The sequence below is a fragment of the Equus asinus genome, chromosome 24, assembly GCF_041296235.1.
Source record: "Equus asinus isolate D_3611 breed Donkey chromosome 24, EquAss-T2T_v2, whole genome shotgun sequence".
Lineage (NCBI taxonomy): Eukaryota > Metazoa > Chordata > Mammalia > Perissodactyla > Equidae > Equus > Equus asinus.
In genome coordinates this window covers 28,310,353-28,336,508 of record NC_091813.1, presented here as the reverse complement: position 1 = coordinate 28,336,508, position 26,156 = coordinate 28,310,353, and the positions used below count along the sequence as shown (strand labels likewise).

Here is a 26,156-nt window from a genome sequence, read left to right as displayed (position 1 = left end):
ATCAACTAGAATATTGTTATAAACAATAACAAAGTCAGTAAGGTGGCTGAGTACCAATTTATTATGTAAAAATGACCGTTCTTGACATATACTATCAACAGCTAGGTAGAAGATATAATGGAAGAAAAGATCCTATTTACAACAGCAAAAAATATATAAATATATATGTAAATACATTATGTATATAAACATAGGTATTGACTTAACAAAATCTGTAAGATATAAATATTCATATAAATGAATGAAACTTTTTAAATTCCCTTGTGATGCAGAGGAAAAAAAGAAAACAATGTGAATAAATGGAAAGGCAGTTCATATTCTTGGCTAGAAAATCTCAACATCACAAGTTTAACATGATCCCGGTAAAAATAACAACAGAATTGTTTGTAACCAAACAAGCTGATGCTGAAGTTCATGTGAAAAAATTTTTTTATCAAGAATTAAAAAAACAGTAAAAGAAAATTGCTCTTTGGATACTAAAATACTTTACAAATATATTTATGTTTGAATTAGGACATTAATTGGACAGGTCAATGGCATAGTATGGAGTCTAGGAATAATCTCAAATACATTTGGAAATTTAGTTTACGTTAAAGAAGCCTTCTCAGATATGTGCAATAAAACTGGATTGTTCCGTAAATGGTGCTGGGATGACTAACAGCTGTCAAGACACTAAGAAAAAAGACCAACAATGCAATAGGAAAAAACAGGTTATTAACAGAGAATTTACAAAAGAGGAAATATAAATAGCTGCTCCTAAACATATGAAATATATCCAGCTTCATTTATAAAAAATGAATGCAAATTAAAACTATAATGAGATGCTCTTTTCTCCTACCAAACAGGCAGATTTTTTTTAAGTTTGATAACACAGTGTATTAGCAAGACTGTCGATAAAGAGGTACTCTTGTCCATGCTGGTAGTTTAAACTGTACAGTCTAAATGGACAACAATTTAGCAATATCAAAAATATGAAAGTTTATATCCTTTGATGGAGCGATTCCACTTTGGGGAAAACGTGTGGATATGCTAAATTCCCTGTGCTTATTTACAAGGTTACACACTGCAGCCTTGTTTATAACAACACAAGATTGACAACCCAAACGCCTATGAATAGAGAGTTGGTTATATACATTATGCTGTGTTCTCCTAGTTGAATACTGTGTAACCATAAAACAAGGATCAGGAAGCTTTTGTGTTTTGCTATGGGATGATACCCGAGATATATTTTTAAGTAAAAGAGCAAGGGCATAATAGTGGTATAGTATGTTAAGTTTTGTGTAAAACAAAAGAGAAAGATTTATCTATAAATGTATGTATCTTTGCTTAAATAGTCATAAAATCCCTCTAGATGCACAAGAAATGTTAGTTGCCTCTAGGAAATGGAACTGTGTGACTGGGAAGTGGGGGTGGGGAGATTTTTGGAGACTTCACTATATACTATTTGAGCCTTTTGAAATTTGAACTAACCAAAACACATAAAAGAATCCAATGCTATTTTTAAAATCATCTTCAGAAGAAATCACTGTTACACACAACACAGGTGACTCTCTCAAACCTAACAAGCAAAAGAAGTCAGACACACCTAAAAAATATATAGTATGTTTTTCCATATATTTAATAAAAGTTCAAAAGCAGACAGAACTAATCTATGGTGAAGGGAGTTAGAATGACAGTTATCTTGGTGGGGATAATGCCTAGGACAGGGCAGGAAGGAGTCTTCTGGATTGCTGGCAATAGCTTGATCTGGGTGGTGGTTACGTGTGTGTGTTCACTTAGAAAAATTCACTGGTCTGTACCTTTATGGTGATAGAATTTGCTGCAGGTAAATTATGTTTCAGTTTTTAAAAAGTTATCAAAAAGGAAAAAAAAAAGTCTTCTTTAGGGTTGTATTAGTTTCCAAGGGCTGCTGTAACCACAAAAACTGGGTGGGTGAAAACAACAAAAATTTGTCGTCTCACAGTTCCAGTTGCCAGAAGTCCAAAATCAAGGTATCTGTGGGGCCGTGCTCCCTCTGAAACCCGTAGGGAGGAATCCTTCCTTGCCTCTTCCTGCCTTCTGGCGGTGGCCATCAATCCTTGGCATTCCTTGGCTTGTAGATGCATCAGTCTTTTCTCTGCCTCCATCATCACACAGCATCTCTTCTGTCTTCCAAGGAGTTCCTTTTATAAAAACACCAGTCATGTTGGACTAGGAGCCCACCCTACTCCGGTATGACCTCATCTTCACTGGTTATATCTGCAGCAACCCTATTGCCAAATAAGGTCACATTCTGAGGTACTGGTGGTTAGGGCTTCAACATATCTTTTCTGCGGGGGACACAATTAATCCATGACAAGGGTTAATGGAGAATTTTTAAAGAGTACTGGAGTTGCTATAGAAGAACGTTGTAATCCCATTTTAATGCCCGATTTGTGAACTGTGCCACTGTTGAGCTCATAGAGAGAGAAGTAACCAAATGCTGTGTCCACCAAGGGTGTCATCTCCTTGGCAGTCATTTAGTGCTGGAAAATAAGGGCCTGTTTCACTGACTACCCTTAGTTAGATTAGTTGGCTTTTGGGGAGCCTCCTTCATGATTTTACAGTTCTTTAAAACAAGGCGCTGTGTTTTTACAGAACATGGCTTGGCATACTGTGACCATTCATCTTCATCATAGAGCAATAATGTTGGTCTAAAGATGGGAGTTTTAAAAAGCCTCTTCATTTTTCAGATTTCCTCCATGGATCCTGCAAATCCCTCATCTTTCACTGGGCATGGGTATGAGCTTTGTTTTTCAGTCAAGGAGTCAGAAAGTTTCCAAATGAGTAACAGACGCAGGGTGTGGTGTGTGGCTTCCCTTTTGGTATATCCAGATCGCCCTTGAGGTGTAATTAATCCCACAGTTCTCACCACCATTGAAGTGATTTTCCTAATTTAATGAAACAATTATTTTGTTGTCACTGGCTTCCAGTGTGTGTGACTTGTTGTCGGTGCTCAGTAAGTGTTTGTTGACTGAAGGAAGAGAAACAGAACACCTTTTAGCCCTGAACTATGAAATGAGGCCTTTAATAGTTTCAGAATTCAAACGTTCTAGGCCAGGCCAATGAGTCTGTTAGAAAAACCGTAGAGCAATCCCTCTGACAGAAGGGCTTATCGCTTCTCGGCCTTTTGGCTAAGATCAAGTATAGGAGGGCTTGACTGGGATGGAGAATCTTCCTGGGATGATGGTTATATTCTAGAGCTTGATAAGGTTCAGATTACACAGGTATATACATTTATCAAAACTCAGTGAGTGTGCACTTAAGATTTTTACATTTCATTGTATGTCAATTTTTCCTCAAAAGAAAAGAACTGTAAAACAAATCTTGAACTCTAGCAAATGATAGGCTTGTGAAAGTGTTTAGGGGGAAGTGTGCTGATGTATGCAATTTACCTTGGTATGCACTGAAAAAAATGAGAAAGGGATGGATAGAGATGGATAGATGTGTAATGCAATAAGCATAGTAAAGTATTAATTATAGAATTAGATGTGGGTATATAGGTGTTCATTGTAAAATTCTTTAAACTTTTCTGTAAGTTTGAAATTTTTCATTATAAAATGTTAGAAAAATTCAAAGTACAAAACCATTCTGGGCCTTGCAAATGTGGGACCAAAGTCTACCTGCTATTTGTATTCCCGGTCACAAGCTTAAACGTCCACTCCTTAAAACAGGGAAGAGCATTGCCTGCCAGGGGTCTCCTGATGAAGCCAACGACAGATTTATAGGATTATACAGGGTGCCTATTTTATTGCCCTCCTAGGAGTAAGGCTTAGAAAAGGAAGTCGTTTAAAAAGGGTGAGGAACATTTACATTTCATTGTGGCGTCTTGCAATGCGATCTTATGCCAGCCGCCTACATGTGGCTCGGAAAGAAAGCTGATTAGGCCCCATTAAAAACAATGCCTTGTTTTATAATTGTGCTCATGATGCAAGGGAAACCCATTTTATTTTTACTTGAAGAAAGACATGAAGAGCTACAATTCTATGATGTTCTCTTAGAGTTACTCTTCCTCTCCCCACCCCCAGTCTTATACTTACCACCCTTGTGGAAAGTAAATTAAAATAAAAGGGCTTAATTTTGGAACAAAAACTATCTCCATACACTTACCTATGCCCCTCCTTCTCCTGTATTTTCTCTAATATAATATAGTAGAAACCTAGGGGGTCATAAACATTTGAGTTCTCCTGTTTCTGTTACTAAATGGTTCTGTGATGTTGAGTAAATTGCTTAATCTCTTTAGGTCTAAATTTCCACAGTTGTAAAAGGAGCAGATTCCATCAGATGACCTACAGGTCCCTTCTAGTGCTGGAATGAAACCTCGCCTTTTTTACCATCTTCCTCTATCATCTTTTGGGGGGTTAGCTATAATGAAATCTTGAATCCAGACCCTGGCATACTCTAGAAGGAGAACCCGTGGTCCCAACAAGACACACGAAAGACTCTGCTAGACGTTCATTTAAATAATGCTTAGGGCTCAGTGACTTTCCCATCTGTTTCTCCATATTAGTTGGACATGAAGTTAGTTAGTCGAATATTTTAGGCATTCAAGAGAGGAAAGCCATGATGTCTTACAGAGCGTGTCTTCCAAAAATATCAAGAAAAGCGAGAAGAAAGTGATTTTTCTGTTTGTGGAACTGTACGTTCCACAACTGTACGTTTTGTTTACTTGGGCATATCCCCAGATGAAAATTTCATTTAAATACTGATTATGGGAAGAGGCTATCAATTGCTAGCCAGGTGTTTTTCCCAAGGAATGAAAGCAGAACAGAGTAAGTATTCCTAGTAGGATGAGTCTGTTTTCATTCTCAGGATGTAAGAGAACTCAAAGGCAAGAGTATATTTTGTATATAAACAACTCAGAGAGGGTAATTGGGTAAACTTTGTGTTTGTTCATGTGCTGTTTACTCAACTGTATTGCCAAAGGCACAGACTCAACTTCCATTATGTGGGTCCCTTGGCAGGTCTAATTACCTGAGAGGTGATTATACAGATTTATATGTGTGTGTTTGTGTGTGTGTGTATTCATAGTCATGCTAGATAATGTTATATACCAAATGTAGTTGTATCCATGTTGTATCTTTTCTACAGATGATGTTTCTATGTTATGTTCCTGTGTTTGCGTATTTTAGCATGGATATCTACATATTTTCTCCCTTCGATGGGTTGTAAACCCACTGTGAGTAGTGGGGCTACTTAAATAATGAAAGAGGCTAATTATCAAGGGCTTGACTTTACTAATGTACTCAAGTTAGAGATGTTTGAGGTGAGGAGAGCATGGGCAAGCCATCTGATTTGGTCCATTATTATATTTTCATTTACCTTTGGTGCTCAGAGAGAGACACTAATATAGCTGAGGATGACATAGCAAATTACCACAACTCTCTAACCTTTTAAATTGCTAACACTGTTGTAATCTGTAATTATAGAAATCAGTGTGAGAATTGTGGCACTGCATAATTATCTTTCCTGATACTTTATTGCTGAATGAATTATTAATCAGAATCAGTCTTGTATAGTATTTGCAACAACTCAGAAGAATAATGTATAATTAAATTTCGTTATTCCTATTTTTGTGCTAATGTTTTATGATGTTGTAATTGATAATTAATTGGCCAAAAACTCACACAGTACTTGGGAGTTTCAGGTGGCTGGAAAATGTTCAGTGTGCTGAGTTCATTAACTGAGTAATGATCATTCTGTAAAGACCATGGAGTCTGGTCCAATCTGTATGAGAAAGCTTTTGAAATTGGTATATTAATCATTAAACCTTTCGTGTTTTCTTAAAAGAAAGCAATAACTGTGAGCACATATGAATAATTAAGAGATCTTAATAGATTTCAAATCTGGTCAATTTTAAGTAATCAGATGTTGGTTATGAATATCAGGCTAATACACTAAACAGAGCTTATGTGGTTCTATGTGTATCAATTTCCATCCTAATTAAACAATCAGCAGTCACCATATAACCACAATTTCAAAGTTAGGATAACAGTCTGTAGCCTGAAAAGACATTTCTCTCTGCCTTTGATGAGTGTAACCCATGGTGGAGCACATCTTTATAGACAGAGTTTGGTCTAATCTTCTTTTCCAATTGTCCAAAATACTAAATGGTTTTCCTCCTCACAGACACACAGAATTTAAAATCTGAAAGGATTATGAACTTTTCCTTGACTGGCATTCTAACTAAAAATTCCTGGTGTGAGTCTCTTTTGGTATCCTTTGCAACCTAGGTAACCAGCCAAAGCTCAGAATCCAAGAATGTCTTTCACTCAGCCTGAGTTCTATTGAAAAGAAACATTGTCGGGCATTTTATGTGAACTTCTGCTGTGCCACTTATGTGATTTTTTTAAAAGAAGGTGCTGCTTTTTTCTGATTTTCAAGTGTCTCCTTTAGAAACATACAAGATTTTTTTTTAAAACAGGTGAACATCTTTTTTCTTTCCAAAGAATTTTGAAGGCATTGTGACAGGAAGCTTTACAATGCATATGCTGCTTTTTAATCAATCCTTTTCTAAGCTGATCAGAAAACCATCCGCAGGGTTTTGTTCCTGAGGAATGCCATGCAAACGCACCTCCACTTTCCCAGGAAGATCATGAGTGGTTTAATTTACATTGGTTGTGTTGTCTCCAATGTCTTACAATTCCAAATTATAAATTATTAAAGAGGAATTTGTTATCAGCCCACTATGAGTAGAGCCGAAGCACATTCCTGTCGCATCTGAGGAGAGCTTTTCAGTGGCCTTGGTGCTTGTTTGATGTTGGAATGTACATCAGAAAACAACTTCTTACCATCTTCTCTCCGTCCCACGCCCTCCAGAGCTGTGTATGGTCCCAGAGCAGCAGAGGCCCAGGCAATGGTCCCACGAAGCTCAGTCACACTCCGAAACCCTAGTCCTGAGGATGCAGTTGAGGGTCCTGTGTGCTCATCATCTCCTGAGGGCTGGGAGGCCCAGGTGCTGCTGAAAGGGAAGGAGGCCATAACTTAGGGGGAGGGAATCAGAGCCATCTCTCAGAAGTGGGAGCAAGGAGGCTAAATTATACTCTGTAAGGACCCCACACTGTACAGAACCAGTGGATAAAGAATATGTTTCACTGTTCTGAATAGTTGGGCTCAGAAAGCTTTGGAAATAAAGCGCACTTAAGACCCTTCTGCTGAGAAACTCTACAAATGTTAGCTCTCCCTTCGCTGTGTCAGTCTGCGCTTTTCTTATAGCTTTTGTACCTTCCCATTCTCTTGGATGCGTATCTTAGAGGTTATATCATTAGCTTCCTCTAACGTTCGCGGTGCTCAGAATGGACTGAGTAGGAAGGCAAGGTGACCCGAAGCTCAGAAAAGACAGGCTGCTGCAGAGAGCACAGGCAGATGTGTGAAGAAGCAGGTTTGAAGGAGACCCCAGCAGAGACAAAAGTGACTTAAGGCGGGGAGGGGGTACAGGGAGTGCAGACAGGAGGCTGGGGTTGGGGTTTACATAGGGTGGCCAAGGAGGCCTTCCTGAGAAGGTGACATCTGCACCGAGACCCAAAGGGGGTCAGGGAGTGCGCTATCACATTTAAATCTCGAAAAAATCTCCTAGGAGGCAGGTTTTCCCTTCCTGTCACATAGAAGGAGACAGAGAATTTGAGTAAGCTGCCCATGTCCTCTAGCTCTAGAACTGGCAGGGCAGGCTTTCCTGGTTTCCTGGTGGCTGCTTGGGATCAGCTGCCGTGGGGGTAACGTGCAGATTCCCAGCCCCACTCCAGTTGCCCTGTCTCCGTGCGATTTGGGAACTGTTGTAACTCTAGGAGATGAGAAGGTGGCTAGGAGAGCCTGAGTTATGTAGGCAGGGCTGAAAGCAGAGAAGCTGATGTGAAAAAAGGACAGGCCACTGTCAGCCTGGGAATGAGACGTGAATGGAAACAGTTGGCATGGTGGAGAAAGAAGAGCTAATTTTATTGAACACTTAACTACATGTTGAATGAGTGAGTTAATGAATTCGTGGACAAACAAACATGGAGCGTTTTAATCCTCACAACCGTACAAGATGCTCTTTATCATACCCTTTTTGTACAAATCAGGAAACTGAGGCACAGAAAAGTTAAGTGTCTTGCTGGAGGTTTTGTCAGAGGTAAGTGGCAGAGTCAGGATTGAGAGCTGGGCAGCCTGGCCTCAGAGCCTGCCTTCTCACTGTTACGCTAAACTCCGCACGCTCTGTAGACCACAATGTACACAGTGTTCAGTGAGGGCTCACTACACTCCATGAATTGTTCTGAGTGCTGTGCGTGTTTGTACTTTAAGTCACTTACTTCTCATGACACCTGGATTACAGATGAGTAATCCTAACAGAGAGTCCATGCGGTTTGTCTGAGGGTGTGTAGCGGTCAGTGTTCAAATGCCGTTAGGCTCCAGAGCCTGGCTTGTCACCACTGCACCATACTGCCTCTCATGATGAAAGAGGATTTTGATTTGTATGAAACATACGGTAGTCCCCCCTTAGTCACGGGGGATATGTTCCAAGACCCCCAGTGGATGCCTGAAACCGTGGATAGTACTGGGCCCTATATCACTATGTTTTTTACTATGCATACATACCTATGATGAAGTTTAATTTATAAATTATACCCGGGAAGAGAGTAATGGCACTTTGGGGCCATTATTAAGTAAAATAAGGGTTACTTGAACACAAGCACTGTGATACCACGACAGTCGATCTGATAACTAAGACGGCTACTAAGTGACTAACGGGTGCGTAGTGTATAGAGCGTGGATACACTGGACAAAGGGATGATTCATGCCTTGGGTGGGATGGAGTGGGACAGAGTGAGATTTCATCACGCTACTCAGAACGGCACGCAATTTAAAACTTGTGAATGTTTATTTCTGGAATTTTCCATTTAGTATTTTTAGACCACAGTTGACCATGGGTAACTTAAACTACAGAAAGTGAAACTGTGGATAAGGGGGGACTACTGTATGCACAAGGTAGCAGAGAGAGAAAACAGGGAAAGTCTGTAATAGAAAGATGGACTACTCAAAGCGTGCACTTCTAGCGAGTGTAAGGGGAAAGAATCTTTTAGAAATGTTATTAGATGAGAATGAGTGCAAGTCCTCCATCTGCCAGGTGCCTTCTCTTGGCATGAAAGAGAACTATATGAGGGTTAAGTGCCCATAAGAGCAGACATTCTTGATATAATTATGTGTAGAATTAGTCAGATGGTGGTGAGGATCATTCCTGATGCAAGCAGAGTACTTGATACTTCTCAGAGAGCTCTCAGATCTATCTCCTTATTTGACCGTCACCATCGTTGTGGGATGTTACAGAGGGAAGGCTGCAGTGGTGTGATGGCTGAAGTTGCCAGAAAGCATCAGATCCCACACATTGTCCCATCATCTTTTCACAGGCCATGGGTGGAAATCAAACACATTGGCCTTTTCTCAAGTTTAAGCGGAAGAATCAGGCAAATGAAGACATGCATCATTCTTCATGTGGTCCAAGTTTGCCTCAAAGTTAGAAACTCAATCTGTGCAGAATTACAAATTTATGTAATGTACCAAGAAATTAATTTTCCTCTCATAATAATAACTTTTATTCGTGGAGTATTTACTGTAAAACAAAGACCATCCTAACTACCTTATTGCTTCATCTCATTTAATCTTCACATGGCCGTTTTGCAGATGGAAAAACCAAGGGTTACAGAGTCTAGTTAGTGGACCTAAATAAAGCCCTACAGCTAGGAAGTGGGAGAGCAGGGACTCAAACGAGGCCCCTCTATCTAGGGACAGAAGGAGAAGTGGGAAGCAAGGGACATCGCAGAATCAAGAAAATGCTGACAAATCTCTTCGTGGCTGGTGCTTCTGGGTGCCTCTCTGTGCTTCTCCAGCACCACCTGGCCAAAGGGCTGGCCCCTTCCTGACTATCTGGAGAGAGGGTGTTTTCTTCCCTGTGGTGGAGCAGTTTTGATTTTTTATAACGAGTGAGTTAGAAAATAATCTCTTCTTCAAAATACTTTGCTTTATCTGAAGCATATCCTTTGGGATACAAATGGTGTGTGTGAGTGGTGGTGGCATAGGCATATAATAGGATTTCTGTTTTAAACAGCATACTCAGGGTCGTGAAGCATTTGTGTCCCTGCCTTTTGGGAACAATAATCATCACTCTGAGAAGCTGCCAAGGACAGGACAGGGATTGGAAGGCTCCAAGCACATCCTTTCCCCCAGTCTCTCTTCACTGACCTCCTGCCTTTTCCCCATACTCCCAGGAGAGCATTTACCTGTGTGTTAATATTCCAGCTCCATTTGATCTCCTTGTGGTGACAGATGGTCCAAGTGCTTTTATTACCTGATGCGGGATTTAACAAACTGCCGACCAATGGTCTTAACCTCATGGTTTTAATCGTTTTAAAATGGAAGAACGGGAGTGAGTGTGCCCAGTCTTCAGTGGACATCCACAAACCTTTCCCAAAGCACTTTCCAAGATGACCCTTGAGCCAGATGACTGCTCTCTCCGATTAAATGCTGCCTGCCTTAGATGCTGAATTTCGACAGTTTTAGTTACTGGGTAAACCATCTTGCAGTCTAGACTTCATGCATCCCAGCTCGCATCCCTGTAGAGAAGACAATATTTCAGAACAGAATCGTGTTGTCCAAAAGACCCCAGTGCGTGAAAGAAGCAAGCTTCCTATTATTAAGAACCTTTTCTGTGAAGGCTATATTTCTGCCAAGCCTCAGAAACTCACTTCTGTTTTCTTTCCCATCTGTAGGCAGCATGCCCTCTCGTGCCCTCTCAGGAAGTGGGACACGCATTGAGACAGATCAGAAGGATGAACAGCCTCATGGCTATAGATACTCTTTATGTACAGGTGGACCTTTCTGTCAAAAGTGTGTCTGGAGGTGACCCCACTGAGAAGGAGTTAGGTTTGATAATCCAATCTCTAGCATAGTAATTCCTGGTTAGATAAATCAACCTCTGGCAAGTTACACATATTAGCACCCACAAGCATTAACTAGCCCAGAAAACATGCTAGGAACAATGGCATTGCTAATATGGTTTCCTGACTTCACATGGATGCCCAAGCCCAGCATTTTCACTGACCTGGCGGGTAAACTTCTGACAGCAATTACATGGTATCTTTTGAAGCTAATTCAAGGAGCAAATTTTTTTAATTATAACGTTCAGTTGTTCTCTTCTTTCTTCTCTCTCTCTCCTCCCTCCTCTCTATCCTCCTTCCTTCTTTCTCTCCTTCTTCCCCCACCCCAATCAGATTTGAAGTCCACTAATTACTGAGTTCAGTTTTTGACCGTGTCAGGTTTAACAGTAATGCTAAAGTTGGAATTAGACAGACTCGCAGTCTCCCCTTTTTTCCGCATTTGACTATCTGTTGTCTTTTCTTAGTCTTTGATTCTCTGTTGTGAGTTTTGACTTGGTTCTTTTGTAAGACAGAATAGTTTCTGTCGGGTTCTGGGAACTCCCCTCCCACCCGAAGGCAAAGTTTTGGGAGGGGCTGTGCGCCCTGTGCTGAACTGTGCACTGGGTACAAATCGGCAGTGCCTTCTATTAACATGTAAAACGATCCGTTGAGTCATCCTCCCTCTGGTTTGACTCAGATGCTTTATGGCGCACTTTGCATGTCATTTCTCTGTAATGATTTCCCCATGGAGAAGGGTGTCTGATAGAATCCAGGCAGACTGAAGATTGCTCTGAGTCAAATGGCTTTTATTCTTTTAGTGTTAACCCTTATCTCTCAGTTTCCCGTCCTTGCGTTTTCCCTGAAGGAAGCTTAATGAAGTAAATAGGTTCCACCACCCTCATTTGGCCTTCTAATCACTGTGCATAATTTCTTCTCACATTAGTAGCACGAAGCTCTAGGGTAATATTTCTCTGGCTAGACGGGGAGGGAAGGGGACACGGGAGAGAATATTTCACACAGATGCCCTGATAAAGAAAAATGTAGGAAAGAAATGACTTCTCTCTGTCCTCTAACTCCTAATAGCTGAGAAGCAAATGCTAATAGGAAGCAGAGATGGATGTATGAGAAATGAATATAAATGGAGAACATAGACACGAAGAAGTAGGACCGGAGACAAACTGGAAGTGACAAGACAGAAAAGAAAACTCGCCAAGGGTAGAAAAGGACCTACCACAGCAGAATAAATGGGGGCCTTGGCTGCACCCTCACCTGGGGGCTTACCACAAAAGGAGCAAAAGCACGCATCAAATACAGGAAAGAAGGGCAGGGTAGATGATCGCAGAGCTGCACATCCAAATCTGCCAATAATCCCTAAGGCCACACTCTCTCTGTTCCCACCCTCCTCCCTTGCCCGCACCCACACCTTGTACCCTCACCCAACCTCCGCTAACAATAATCGTGCATTTTGGACAGCCTGGTGTGGAGTCCCTTTCACCCGCTGATTTCAAAGCATGTAATTCTTTCATCTGCTTTTTGAGATGACAGTGTATGCACTATGTCATTCTTAAACCCAAGCCATACCCTTTCTCCCAGCCCCTAAACAGTGTTGTCTCACGTGACATCACCAGGTGGAGACTCAGACAGGAGGAAATGATGGACACTTGCTTGATTCCATAGCCACACAGATAAGACAGCGTCTGAGAACCTATCCTGCACTGCAGAGCACTGTTATTTTTGAGGGGGTGGAAAGAGACCAGAGTCTTGAACTGTTGGGGTCAGTACTGATGGGTACTGTGTTCCATTAATATGAAGATATCAGCCCTTGATTCATCCTTCCTTTTGGTTGACTTGTTTATTGGGGAGAAAAGTTCAAGCTGTTATTGGGCAGATCTTCCTCCCAAAAGTTGTGTGATGGCATTTCTCCTTTCCAGCCAGTTGTATTATTGTGAGCATCTCTAACTTTCAAAAAAAAGCCTCAGGAACTATAATTAGAGAAGCTCATGTTTCAAGATTTTCCTAAAGTTTCTATACTGTCATAGAACCATAGAAATTAGAACTAGAAATACCTTGCAGGTCACCTCGTCCATTTCCTCATTTTATAGATAAGGAAGTGGAAGTGCAGTGAAGTGATTTGGTTTTCACAAGAGAGAAGATGAAACATGAGATCTCTGAAAAGAGTTTCCTCAGAAGCAAAAGCCTAGGCTCAGATTTCTCACCACCTCCCGAAAGGCCTCATGCCCGTATTCTGCCCATTTTTGCAGATTCTTATTTAAAATGTACCACTTGGAATTGGTTAGATTTGATTACCTTGAAGGACCCTTTGACCTTAAATCGCAGGCTATAAGATGTGGGTGTGTATTTTCATTTGAAACCCGAGGTCCACCCTAGGACCTTCGTGATTAAGTCATTGAACCCGAGGCAGGTAACTTGACTTGTTAACCCTTTCCTACAATCTTTAATTTGGGAGGGGCTGGGGTTTTGTTAATTTATGAAAAAGATAACATAGATATAGAAAAAAAGTACATAAGACAAATGTGTAATTTAACATAAAGTGAACACACATCTACTTATCACTGATGTCAAGAAATGGAACACTGTGGGACCAGCCCGGTGGCATAGTGGTTAATTTCTCATGCTCTACTTCAACAGCCCGGGGTTTGTGGGTTCAGATCCCGGGAGCAGACCTACCACCGCTCACCAAGCCATGCTGTGGCAGCATCCCACGTTAAATAGAGGAAGATTGGCACAGATGTTAGTTCAGTGACAGTCTTCCTCAAGCAAAAAAGAGGAAGCTTGGCAACAGATGTTAGCTCGGGGCCAATCTTCCTCACACACAAAAAAAATAAATAGAACATTGTGATAGCACCCCTGAGACATGCCCCCCCATGACACTTTCCAATTACAACTCTCCCCACGAGCAGAACCTCTGTTCTGAGTCTTTTCTTTACAGTTTTACCACTATGTATGTATCCCTAGATATTTAAGTTTTGCCCATTTTTGAACTTTATATAAAAGGAATTCAGTTGTATGTTATTTTTTTTGCATTTTGCTTCTCCAGCTCAGTATTCAACATTAGGTTTGTGAGATTCACCCATGTTGTTGCATGTGGCTCTAACTTGCTTTGTGTTCTTCTATTATATGAATATGGAATATACCTCAGCATGTTTATTCATTCTGCTACTGACGGACTTTATGATGTTTCCGGTAGGAGTTACACTAACAGTGCTGTTATGAACACTCTTGTACAGAGTTCCCATTACAGACATGCAGGAGCATCTCTTCGGTGTAACCTAGGAATGGAGTCATTGGGTCATAAGCTGTGCATATCTTCAACTTTACTAGATGAAACTGCCAAGCTGTTTCCTAAGAGAGTGAACCAGCCATCAGTATATATGAGAGTCTCTCTCGCTTTACATCTTCACAAACACTTGATACTGTCAAGCTCTCCACTTCGTTCCAGTTTGGTGGAAGTGTAATATATCTTTAATTCTTTATTCCCTTTAGATCAATTCGTATAGTCTGCGACCAACATCTAATTTTTCTTCTGGCTCAGCCTCTGTATCATACCCTGCCTCTCCGGAGAGTTTACATTTAAATATAGAACTAGTGCTAGTAGTTATTTCTGGGTATTTTTTATTTGGGTCTGTTTAAAAGAATAAGCAAAACAATAATATCAAAAACAAAAATTACTAAAAAAATTGGGGCTTCTTATGATGGCACTAAATTTCTTTTTTCATATTTTTCAACTGTATGGTAAAACCATTGTCACAAAGTCTGTCAGTAAATTGAACTTCCTCCTGAAAGGTCAAGGAAAGTAGAAGTTTATATTGAAGTACAAGAACCATTCAGAGCTATTAAGGATTTGATGATACAATTGCAAGTGCTTCCTCCTAACAGCAGCCTTAAATTTCAGTTCCCCTGGCACTAACTAGTACGCACGCAGATGGAATGTTTGAGTAAATGAAGAACACCCAACGTTTTAGCTGTTCCATGTCAGGCCCTTGCTTTTAGCTACCTAAGGCATTAGAGACATTAAATGACAGCACTGTAGTTTTCCATTAGAAAATACTGAAATTGGATTGCTTTCCACTTTAAGTAAGAAGTTTGAGTTTTGATGTGATTGAAAAGTGTTTCCAACCCAAAAGTAATAACTTAGTATTTTTAATGGCACTGTGCACTCTAAAATTTCTATAGACTAGATAACTTTCTTTTATAAAAACTAAGCGTCACAGTTTCATGGTAAATAACTTTTTTTAAAAAAGGCGTTAAGAGCAGAAATTTACTCAGCAATTACTAAATAATTTAGTCTTTGATTCACAGAAGTATTTACTTAATGCTCTGTTTCTAGGGGAAATGTGGTTGGAATTTCAAGTGAAATGGTTTATAATTTAGTCTTTTTCATTACCTGCAAGGCGTATTCATTTCTTTTCATCTGAAACATTCTAGACATGACAGGTTGTCTGAAAAACTTAACATTCTACTTTTTTGTGAATTGCAGCTTTTCAGATTTCACACTGTAGATTTTTTTTGGTTTTGTGATTTAGACTTTTACCTTCAGAACTAAGTGTTAGACATTTTAATTTCTGAATGTGACCCAATGATGAATGAAGAGTGAATGAGTTAGTTCATAAGGGAGTCTGTTTTCATGAATACTGTATCTGTGACTGATAAGAGTTGTGGTCTATGTAGCTTTTTGAGAGGATGAGCACACTATGATAAAATAATAGTAATTAACTTTTACTCCTGAACCATATGATAAGACGATTGGGGTATATGTGTTTGTACATGTGCAGCTGGGTTTTTTGGCCTACAAAAAGAAGAATGAGATCCAGCCAAAACCCAAATCAGAACCTTTGGAAAGCTTCCTTACGATCTGATTTCAGCTAATGTTTACACACTTTAACACATTGTCTAATGCTCAGTGTAAAGACTGGCTGTCAAACTCCTACGTGCTATTCTGGGCTCTGTACTCACTACAAAGTATTTCATTCTTAGATCCCATGGGTCCTGCTACAGATTTCAGGATTTACCACATTAGGGGGTAAAATGTTTTTAAGTTAACATTAGTAAGGCAAGTGAAAAAAAAGAAAACTTAATGGGACATAATGCAGGGATAGGAGAAACAGAATTCAGGTTGGCATTGGTCAGACAGATTAGAGGGAGCTCCCAGAAGAGCACTTATGTTGCTTGGAGGATGGGGAGGGCTGATGATTTCTAAAAGAAGAAGAAATAGAATGTTCCATTATGATTGAAGAGGGGCCAACAGGGAGGAGTGTGATAAGAGCCAATAGGAATGAAAGGGCTAAGAAGAAGAGAGTGGTGCTGGCATAGCATGAGGAAGGATTATCCGGGAATAAGGTAATAAAGTCAGGAAAATCCTTAGACAGGTGAAAGTCTAAGAACAGCTTCCTGGGAATGATAGATTTTAGAGAATACCATTTGATGAACAGATAATATGTTTTAAATGTCTTCTAAAACTTTCTGGAAGGTTTAGCCCGAAAAGCAGACGTCGATGTTCTTATGACTGTCATAGCCAGGTTCATCAACTCAGGGTGCATGTGTTGCCACATCTCCTTTATTTTCCCAAACCTGCCCTATTAGCAAGATATGGAGTCTTTCCTTGAGGGCCCCCAGACATCTGCCAGAAAGAGACCATCTTCCTGTGAGCTGGACTCTAAGCCTGTCCACTCCTTGGCTTCCGTGCTGTTGATGACTGCTCCTTCCTCATGGGGTAGACCCTGGTCCAGTGCTGCTGTATAGCAGTCAGGCCCCGACTCGGACCTCAGTGGAACGCCATACAGGATTCCCAGGTGACATAGTCTTTTAGTTTATACTCCCTTGCTCAGCCTCTGGACAAAGATATCCAGGACTGAAGGAGTTAATAGTATCAGCTCCACATATTGTGCCAGAATGGCCTCCTAGGTTTGGATTTCCCATTTCCTGAAAGTAATTTCACGTCAAGAGACCTGTTCCCCTCCATTTTCTCAGGGTTACCGTGGTCTATCCAGACAGATCTTCTTCACTTGGAACCTACGGGAGCAGGGGTTGGGGTCCTAGTTCCTTCTTTCCCAGAAGGCTTTGGTTTCTTCCTATATATTGTCCACCCCATTCCCTGTAACCAGCTCTGCAGAGACAGTGTTATTAAGCCATGCAACATCAACAACATTAAAAGAGGGTACGTAAATGCTCTTTCTAGGGCCAAAGAAAGCTAGCATCCCTCAGCTAAAATGACAGTATCCCGCTCCCTGTGATAAGTTAGGTATTTCTGTTAGAACAGAACAGAAATGACTCTTCTGTGACTCTTAGACTCAAAGAATTGTAGATCTGTAAGAACTTTGCTGGTCTTCTAGTCCAGACTTTTCATTTTATAAACTTGGAAGCACGTCCAGACAAAGTTAGATGATTTATCCAAAATTCAAAAAGCTGGTCAGTGCCAGGGCTAGACCAAAAGCCCTAGACCCCTGGTCCACTCCTCTTTCCACTGCACCTCACTTTTGTTTCTTTTTTGATTTTCTTTCAATTAATGTTTCACTAAAGACCTTACAGCTTTGTAACCTTTATAGCAAGCTTCTCTGTTCTTGGTGTAGGTGCATTAATATGAATTACCTATAAATAGATTGGAAAAATGAGATGTCTCTTGTCAATCTCCTGCTTCTTATGAATTAAGCACACCATTTACATCCTAGAACATTATTCCACCCAGTTTGAGTACTTCCTGATACATGCAAGCTATTGTGATCTGTAAAAAATAAATAATAAGTAAATTTCTACAGACTAATTGAGAAAACTGAATGTGATAGGAGAGAGTAATAATTTGAGAACTAAGAATGGAGAAAATAAACAGACTTGAGACCCTGTATGAGAGATAAGAAATTTTGAAAATATTCTATGGAAAAGAAGCCAGAATAGGAAGTATTTGTCTTCTTACTAGATGATAAAGAATTTAGTGGCACTTAACTAGTCACAGACAGAAGCCATGTAAACTCAATATTACCCCACGGGTTGTGGTCACTATAACTGAATGGTGTCATTTAGAATGCTATTCTTACTGCATAAAAAGGTGATTCCAGGTAGTAAAGCTCACAGATACTTTACCTTTTATTGGAATACCAAAGAACTAAAAGTTCTTCTTTGCAGAAACATTTTTGTAATTATGTATTACAGACCATCATTCATGTAGAGCAAAGTTTATACTATATGGTTAGCAATGGGCTAAATTATTGTTTGTAAAGTGTTTAGGGTGACTATTATATAAAGAATAAATCCAGGATTTTTGCTTTAAACCAAGATGGACTAACAGGTACTAGATTTATCTTCCCACCTGAAACAATTATAAAAACAGATAAAATATATGAAACAATGGTTTTCAAGACACCAAGCAACAAAGGACATTGATCCCCAAGAGAAAGAAAACAAGTTGAGCCCAGCTTACTGTTTTGAGAGAGTTTCCAGGTGATGGAACAGGAAGGAGGAACCAAAGAAGAGCCTGGCTGACTCCTGAGTTGAGGAGATGGAGCTAATAGTCTGAAGAGACTATGGTGGCTAGAATTAGAAAGCAGAGTAGCAGAGAAGAGAGAGCTGCACAGAGAGAAAATGCCAGAGATTTGCAGAGGGTTCCCTCAAGTATTTTGCAGAGTACTCATTAGCACATGCATATGGAGAAACTACAGAAAAATGGGGAAAGAACCACCCAAAACAATTAGAAGCAACAGTGCTCAGAGCTCACAGAGGACCAGGAATAACACCTGTTCCTACCAGCCAGACCAGAAAACTCATAATTCAAGGAGCATTGGATAAAGTGCTCAGAAGCATCTTGAATCAGTAGTGGGGAATAAGGAGGCCTAGATTAAATGCTGTTGTTCCCACCTAACAGATCTCAGAAGTAAAACCTATAGGATCAAACTGTTTCCATGTAACTCAACTGAGTCCTAGAACAAAGCTTAAGAATATTCATAGGAACACAAAAATACCAAGCATTCAACAAGGTAAAAGTCACAATGTCTGGCATCCAATCAAAAATTCCCAGGCATGCACGGAAGCAGGAAAGTATGTCTCATAATGAAGAGAAATATCAATCGATTGAAACTGAACCAGAACTGACACAGATGTTAGAATTAACAGACAGAAATAGTTATTATAACTGTATTCCAAATGTTCAAGAAGTTGGAGGAATGATTGAAAGTCTTAAGTAGAGTCATGGAAGATATAACAAAAAGACTCAAATTGAACTTTTAGAAATGAGAACCACAATTTCTGAGGTGAAAATTACTGTGAAATGAATTAATGGGAGGTTGGATATTGCAGAAGAGGTTAGTGAACTTAAAGGCCAAGCTATAGAACTTGTCCAAAATGAAACAGAGAGAAAAAAAGACTACCAGAAAAAAAGTGTGCAGAGCATCTGTGAGCTGTGGGACAGTTTCAAGTAGTCTAATATACATGTAACTGAGCTTCCTTAAAGAGAAGAGGAGAGGTGACAGAAAAAATAGTTGGCAAAAATATTTGAAGAAATGATGGCTGAAGTATTTCCAAATGTTATGAAAATTATAAACTCACCCATCCAAGAAGATCAAGAACCATGAAAAGAACTATACCATGGCACATCATAATCAAATTGCTCAAAACAAATTCTTAAAAAGAAAATCTTGAAAGTAACTAGAAGGAAAAAAAGACATGACATATAGAGGAACAAAGATAAGGATGAAGGCAGATTTTTCATTAGAAAGCATGCAAGTGAAAAGAAGGGCGATGATATCTTTCAAAGTACTGAAAGGAAAAAAACTGTCAAACTAGAATCTATACCACACAAAAATAACTTTGATAAATGAAGGCAACAGACTTCTTAAGAGAAAACAAGCACCGAAAGAATCCATTGCCAGCTGTTATGGGCTGAATGTTTATGGCCCCCCAAAGGTCATACGTTGAAACCGTAACTCCCAATGTGATGGTATTTGGAGGAGGGCCTTTGAGGGGTAATTAGGTTTAGAGGAAGTTATGAAGATGGAGCCCCTGCAAGGGGATTAGTGTCCTCGTAAGAAGAGGAAGAGAGACCAGAGACCATGTGTTCCCCATGCAAGGACTCAGTGAGAAGATAACCATCTGCAAGCCAGAAGAAGAGCCCTCACCAGGGAACCAAATTAGTGGCACCTTGATCTTGGACTTCTCAGCCTCCAAAACTGTGAGAAATAAATTCGTTTGTTTAAGCCACCCCAGACTCTAGTATTTTGTTATGGCAGCCCAAGCGACTAAGACACCAGCATATCCACACTGCAAGTCATGTTAAAGGAAGTCCTTCCGGCAGAAGGGAAATGTATGTGTGTGTGTGTGTGTGTATATATATAACTTTTTCTCTTGTTATTTAAATCTCTTTAAAGATAATTGACTGTTTAAACAAAAATAATAATAGTGTAGTGTGGGAGTAAAGAAGTAAAGTGCACGACAACAATAGTGCAAAGGCCAGGAACGGAGAAATGGAAACATACTATTGTAAGGTTCTTATACTCTACATGGAGTGGTGTAATATCACTTGAAGGTAGATTGTGAGAACTTGAAGCTTATTATAAACCCTAAGGTAACCAATAAAATAACAAAACAACATTCCAATAAAGGAGATAAGATTGAATTATAAAAAATACTCAGTTAATGCGAAAGGAGTCAGAGAATGAGGGGAAAGGGATCAAAGAACAGATGGGACAAATAGGAAACAAGTAGCAAAATGGCATGTTTATACCCAGCCAAATCATTAATCACATTAAATGTGAAGTGGATAAGTACCAGAATTAACAGTCAAAGATTATCAGATTGGAGTAAAAAAAAAAAAAACTTGATTATGAGCTGTGTACAAGGAAGACCACTTTAAATATAAAGACACAAATAGGTTAAAAGGATAAGAAGGAAAAAAGGTACACTATGCTAACACTAATCAAAAAAAACTGGAGTGGCTATATTAATATCAGACAAAATAGACTTTAAAGCAAAGAATTATTTCCAGGAATTAAAAGTTCATTTCATAATGAGAGAAGAATAAAACATCAAGAGAAATAAAAATTCTAACCGTGTATGCATCTAATAACAGGATTTCAAGTTGCATGAAGCAAAGACTGGTAGACAAATCTACAATTATAGTCAAAGGTTCCAGTGCCCCTTCTCGATACTGGTTAGAACCTGTAGACAGAAAATTAGTAAAGATATAGAAGATTTGAACAACATTTATCATACAACTTGACTTAACTGACATTTACAGAACACTTCAGCCAAGAGAAACACATTCCTTTCAAGTGGGTATGGAATATTTACCAAACTAGACCGTATTCTGAGATATAAAACAAGTCTTCATAAATTAAAAGCATTGAAGTCATACAAAATTTGTTATCCGACCCAAATGGAATTAAATCAGAAAACAATAACAGATATCTGGAAGCTCATTCAAATATTTGGAAACTAAATAACATATTTCCAAATAATTTATGTATCAAGGAAGAAGTCAAAAGGGAAATTAGAGGTGGCGCAGCAGTTAAGTACGCATGTTCCACTTTGGCGGCCCGGGGTTCACCAGTTCAGATCCCAGGTGCAAACATGTCACCGCTTGGCAAGCCATGCTGTGGTAGGCATCCCACATATAAAGTAGAGGAAGATGGGCACAAATGTTAGCTCAGAGCCAGTCTTCCTCAGCAAAAAGAGGAGGATTGTCAGTGGATGTTAGCTCAGGGCTGGTATTCCTCAAAAAAAAAAGGGGGGGGATTACAAAGTGTTTTGAACTGAATGAAAATAAAAACTCAACATTTCAAAACGTGTGAGATGCTGCTAAAGCAGTACTTAGAGTGAAATGTATAGCTTTAAAGCCTTTATCAGAAAAGGTGAAAGAGCTTAGATCAATGAACTCAACTTCTACCTTAGGAAACTGGAAAAAAGAAGAGCAAATTAAACCCTAAGTAAGCAGAAGAAAGAACAATGAGAGCAGAAATCAGTGTAATAGAAAGGAGAACAATAAAGGAAATCAATTTAATCAAAAGGGAGCTTTTTGAGAGTATGAACAAAACTGATAAACCTCTATCCAAACTGATCAGGAAAGAAAGAAAGATGACACAAATTCCCTATATCAGAAATGTGGCAGGTGACATCTGTACAGATTCTACTTATATTAAAAAGAAAATAAGGAAATATCGTGCACAACTTTATGCCGGTAACTTTTATAATTTTTAAATTGAATGTGTTAAAACTCCAGGCCCAGAAGACTTCACAGGTAAATTCTATCAAATATTTACAGATGATACCAATTCTAGACAAGCTCTTCTAGAAAATTGAAGAGGAAGAAATGCTTCCCAACTTACTTTGTGAGACCAGCATTACGCTGATACTAAAGCTAGACTTTAAAATATATAGGAAAAGAAAGCTACAGACTAATATCCTTCATGAACATAAATGTAGAAATTCTTAACAAAATGTTAGCAAATTGAATCCAGTAATGTATTACAAGACAAATACATCACGATCAAGTGGTGTTGATCCTAGAAAGGCGAGGTTCGTTTAACATTCAAAAATCAACGTTATTTCCATACTAAAAAAGAAAAACTGTGTGATTCTCTTGATAGAGGAAGAGAAAGCATTCAGCTAAATCCAGCATCCATTCTTGATTTAAAAAAAAAAAAAATCCCAGGAAGCTAGGAATAGGAAGAAACTTTCTCAACTCGATAGGAGCATCTGTGAAACACCTATCAACCATTATAAATAACAGTGCAAGGCTGAACGCGTGCCCCCAACATCAGGAACCAGGCAAGGTTGGTTGTTTTTACCACTTCTGTTTAAAATTGTGCTGGAGGTTCTACCCAACGAAGTAAGGCAAGAAAAATACATCGAAGTCATTCAGATTGGAAAGGAAGTAAAATGTCTTCATTTACAGACAACATAATCTTCTATGTAGAAAATCTATAGAATCTACCCCAAAAAAGGGGCTGTGAGGGGGCCAGCCCTGCGGCCGAGTGGTTAAGTTCGTGCACTCTGCTTTGGCAGCGCAGCGTTTCACCAGTTCAAATCCTGGGCGTGGGCATGGCACTGCTTGTTGGGCAATGCTGAGGCGGCATCCCACATGCCACAGCTAGAAGGACCCACAACTGAAAATACACAACTATGTACCCGGGGGGCTTTGGGAGAAAAAGGAAAAATAAAATCTTAAAAAAAAAAAATGCTGTGAGAACTAACAAGCAAGTTAGGCAAAGCTTCAGAATACAAGATCAAAACACAAAAATCGTTTCTATTTCTATATGCTAGCAATGAAAAATCAGAACTTTAAATAAAAAAACAAAACCATTTATAATTGCATTAAAAATATTAGTATCTAGGTATAAATCTGACAAAAGATGTGACCTTGGTTTAGGCAAAGATTTTTTAAACCCCAAAAGCATGACCCATAAAGGAAAAAAGTACTCAGTTGGACTTCATCAAATGAAGACTTTCTGCTCTTTGAAAAACACCAAAAGAATTAAAGACAAGCTACAGACTTGGAGACAATATTTGCAAATTACACGTCTGATAAAAACTTTTATTCAGAATATGTGAAGAATTCAGAATATATGAAGAACTCTCAAAACTCAATAATAAGGAAACAACCCAATAAAAAATGGGCAAAGAATCTGAATAGACATTTCTCCAAAGAAGATAAATAGATGACAAATAAGCACATAAAATGCTCAACTTCTTTAGTCATTAGAGAAAAGCAAATTAAACCACAAAGAGATACCACAGCATACCTATTAGAATGGCCAAAATTAGAAAGACTGACTATACCAAGTGGTGGCAAGGATGTGAAAGAACTGGAACTCTCATACAGTGCTGTTGAAAATGTGATATGATACAACCACTTTCACAAACGGGCAGTTTCTTAAAAAATTAGACTTACACATCCATCTGTGTGATCCATCCAATTGATGCATCCATTCTACCCCTAGGTATTTACACAAGAGAAACGAAAGCATATGTTCATACAAAGATTTATACACTAATCTATACCAGCTTTATTTGTAATAGCCAAATATTGGAAACACCCAAATATCCATCAGTAGATGAATGGATAAAAAATTGTGCTGTATCCGTACATTAGACTACTACTCAGCAATAACGGAAGAAACATTTGATGCATGCAACAACATGGATGAATTGCAAAATAACTGTGGTAAGTAAAAGAAGCCAGACATAAAAGAATAAAATTTGTATGATTTCATTTATATAAAAAATAGAATATGCAAACAAATATGTAGTGTCAGAAAGCAGACCCCTGGTTTCATGGGCTGGGGCACAGAGAGGTGCAAAGAAGGGACTATTAAGGGGCATAAAGAGACGTTTGGTGGTAAAGGATATGTTCACTGCATTGATTGTGGTGATGGTTTCACAGTAGCATACATCTGCCAAAACATATCAAATTGCACACTATAAATATATGCAGTGTGTTGTATGTTAAAGCTGTTAAAAAATTAATAAGAGTAAACCCAAAAAGAAAGTAAGACTCACTATTGGAGTTCAAACTAGTAGCAAACAGTACTGAAAAACTGTGTTATGTAAATTAATTGCGGATTTTTTAAAAATACATCAGCGGACACTTTTTAAAGCAAAGAACCCTTTTGTAAAAGTAACCCTTGCTGTTGAATGCGTCTTTTTTATGACTGCTAATGTGATATATTGTGTTTCCGTAAAGAGAATGCCCATCAAGTCTACTGGGATAATGGTAGCACAATTCCACTCCTTTTTGAGAGCTTTTCAAGAGCAACAGTAACATGTGTTGGTTGTGTTTGGCAGTTGTGTGAGGGCCGTTGTAGTAGCTGAGCTGCATTTACTCTTTAGAACACGTAACAGTGTAGTTCACTTGTTAAATTATGTGTTGTGGTATTTACGCTGCTTGGCATCTTAGCCACATTTCAACCTAGAAACTTACATGTACTTCATCAAGAGAGCCTTACAAATTCTTCAAAATGATTCATTTCCTCTTAACACAAAGCCCAATTAATACCTGAATTGGGACTACATATACGTGAAAGTTCCTTTTCAGTCGGCTAACAAAATCAAAACTACCGAGTTTTTAAAGTACCTATGTGTTTTAAATGTCGTAGGTGCTTCATTCATTCCTAACCTTTGTTTCCATGGTGGGAAAGGACCCCGAAAGTGGAAAGGATCAAAGTCAGCCATAGAACACGACTTTCCACATAGGTTTTCTGAGCTCATTGTGCTAACTTGGCGTGAATGTGCTAATGGGCGATTCTGCTCCTTTCTGCCTGCTCACGGCAGTGGGACACAGGAACTGTCGTTCTTTCTCACCTTCTCTCTGACTCAGATAGCTGTGGTGACCCAGCCTTTCTTTCTTTCAGGGTGTGAACGGCATGTCTGTGGATGAGAAGCCTGACTCCCCCATGTATGTGTATGAGTCCACAGTCCACTGCACCAACATCCTCCTGGGCCTCAATGACCAGCGGAAAAAGGATCTTCTCTGTGATGTGACTCTGATCGTGGAGAGGAAGGAGTTCCGGGCCCACCGGGCTGTGCTGGCGGCGTGCAGTGAATACTTCTGGCAGGCGCTGGTCGGACAGACAAAAAATGACTTGGTCGTCAGCTTGCCTGAGGAGGTACAGTAGTTTGGTTTGTTTGTGTGGTTGCTACGGGAGGCCTATTGACTTGTAGGCAGTTGGCTGAGTAGGAACTAGAAGGTGGACCCTGTGCCACATCCCCCTCTGAGGCTGATGTTCAGGTCACCCACGCGTTAGGTTTGTGCGTAGCCAGTTTCTATTTGAAGCACTTAAAGTCTCGAAGGTGTGATTCTGAACAGAGCATCTTTCTTTAAGGGAACCGAAGCTCACCTGCGGCTCGCAGTCACTCGTAGTTTCTAGTTCACGTACTCTTCCGGTTTTGAGTAGTTCACCCAAAGTTTGGTGCGGTCCTAGATGTGGGATCTGAATCACTGGGACAGTTGCTGTGATTTTCTCTTTCAAATGGCTGAAGGGGCACTTGATTTCCCTTGAGAGTAAAAGAATGAAAGTGTTCACAGGACCCTCCTTGCTCAGGGGAAAAGTAAAAGCAAGCAGTAATTTTCACAGCTAATAGAGTAAGATTCTAAGAAGTGTAAACTTGATTTTCTCACCATTGTTGAAAATACCCTACTTGAGTTTCTTAATTATTTCAGTAAATCCAGTCATTTCTGTACTTTGAGGACACTGGTAGCTGGACCTGTTCTGTCCAGAGATGACATTCAATCGGATAGTTTGAGCTGCAGGA

The 26,156-nt window shown here is 39.5% G+C and overlaps 1 protein-coding gene across 7 annotated transcripts in view; it reads left to right on the top strand.

Moving 5' to 3' along the window:
- Nucleotides 1–26,156, top strand: part of BACH2 (BTB domain and CNC homolog 2) — a 333,924-nt gene that overhangs the window by 229,629 nt on the left and 78,139 nt on the right. For all 7 annotated transcript variants that reach the window (XM_044757188.2, XM_044757187.2, XM_070496287.1 and 4 more), the window contains one exon: nt 25,256–25,510. In XM_044757188.2, the coding sequence (XP_044613123.1) occupies nt 25,268–25,510 (243 nt within the window). In that variant the 5' untranslated portion in view covers nt 25,256–25,267. The remainder of the gene's footprint in view (nt 1–25,255; nt 25,511–26,156) is intronic.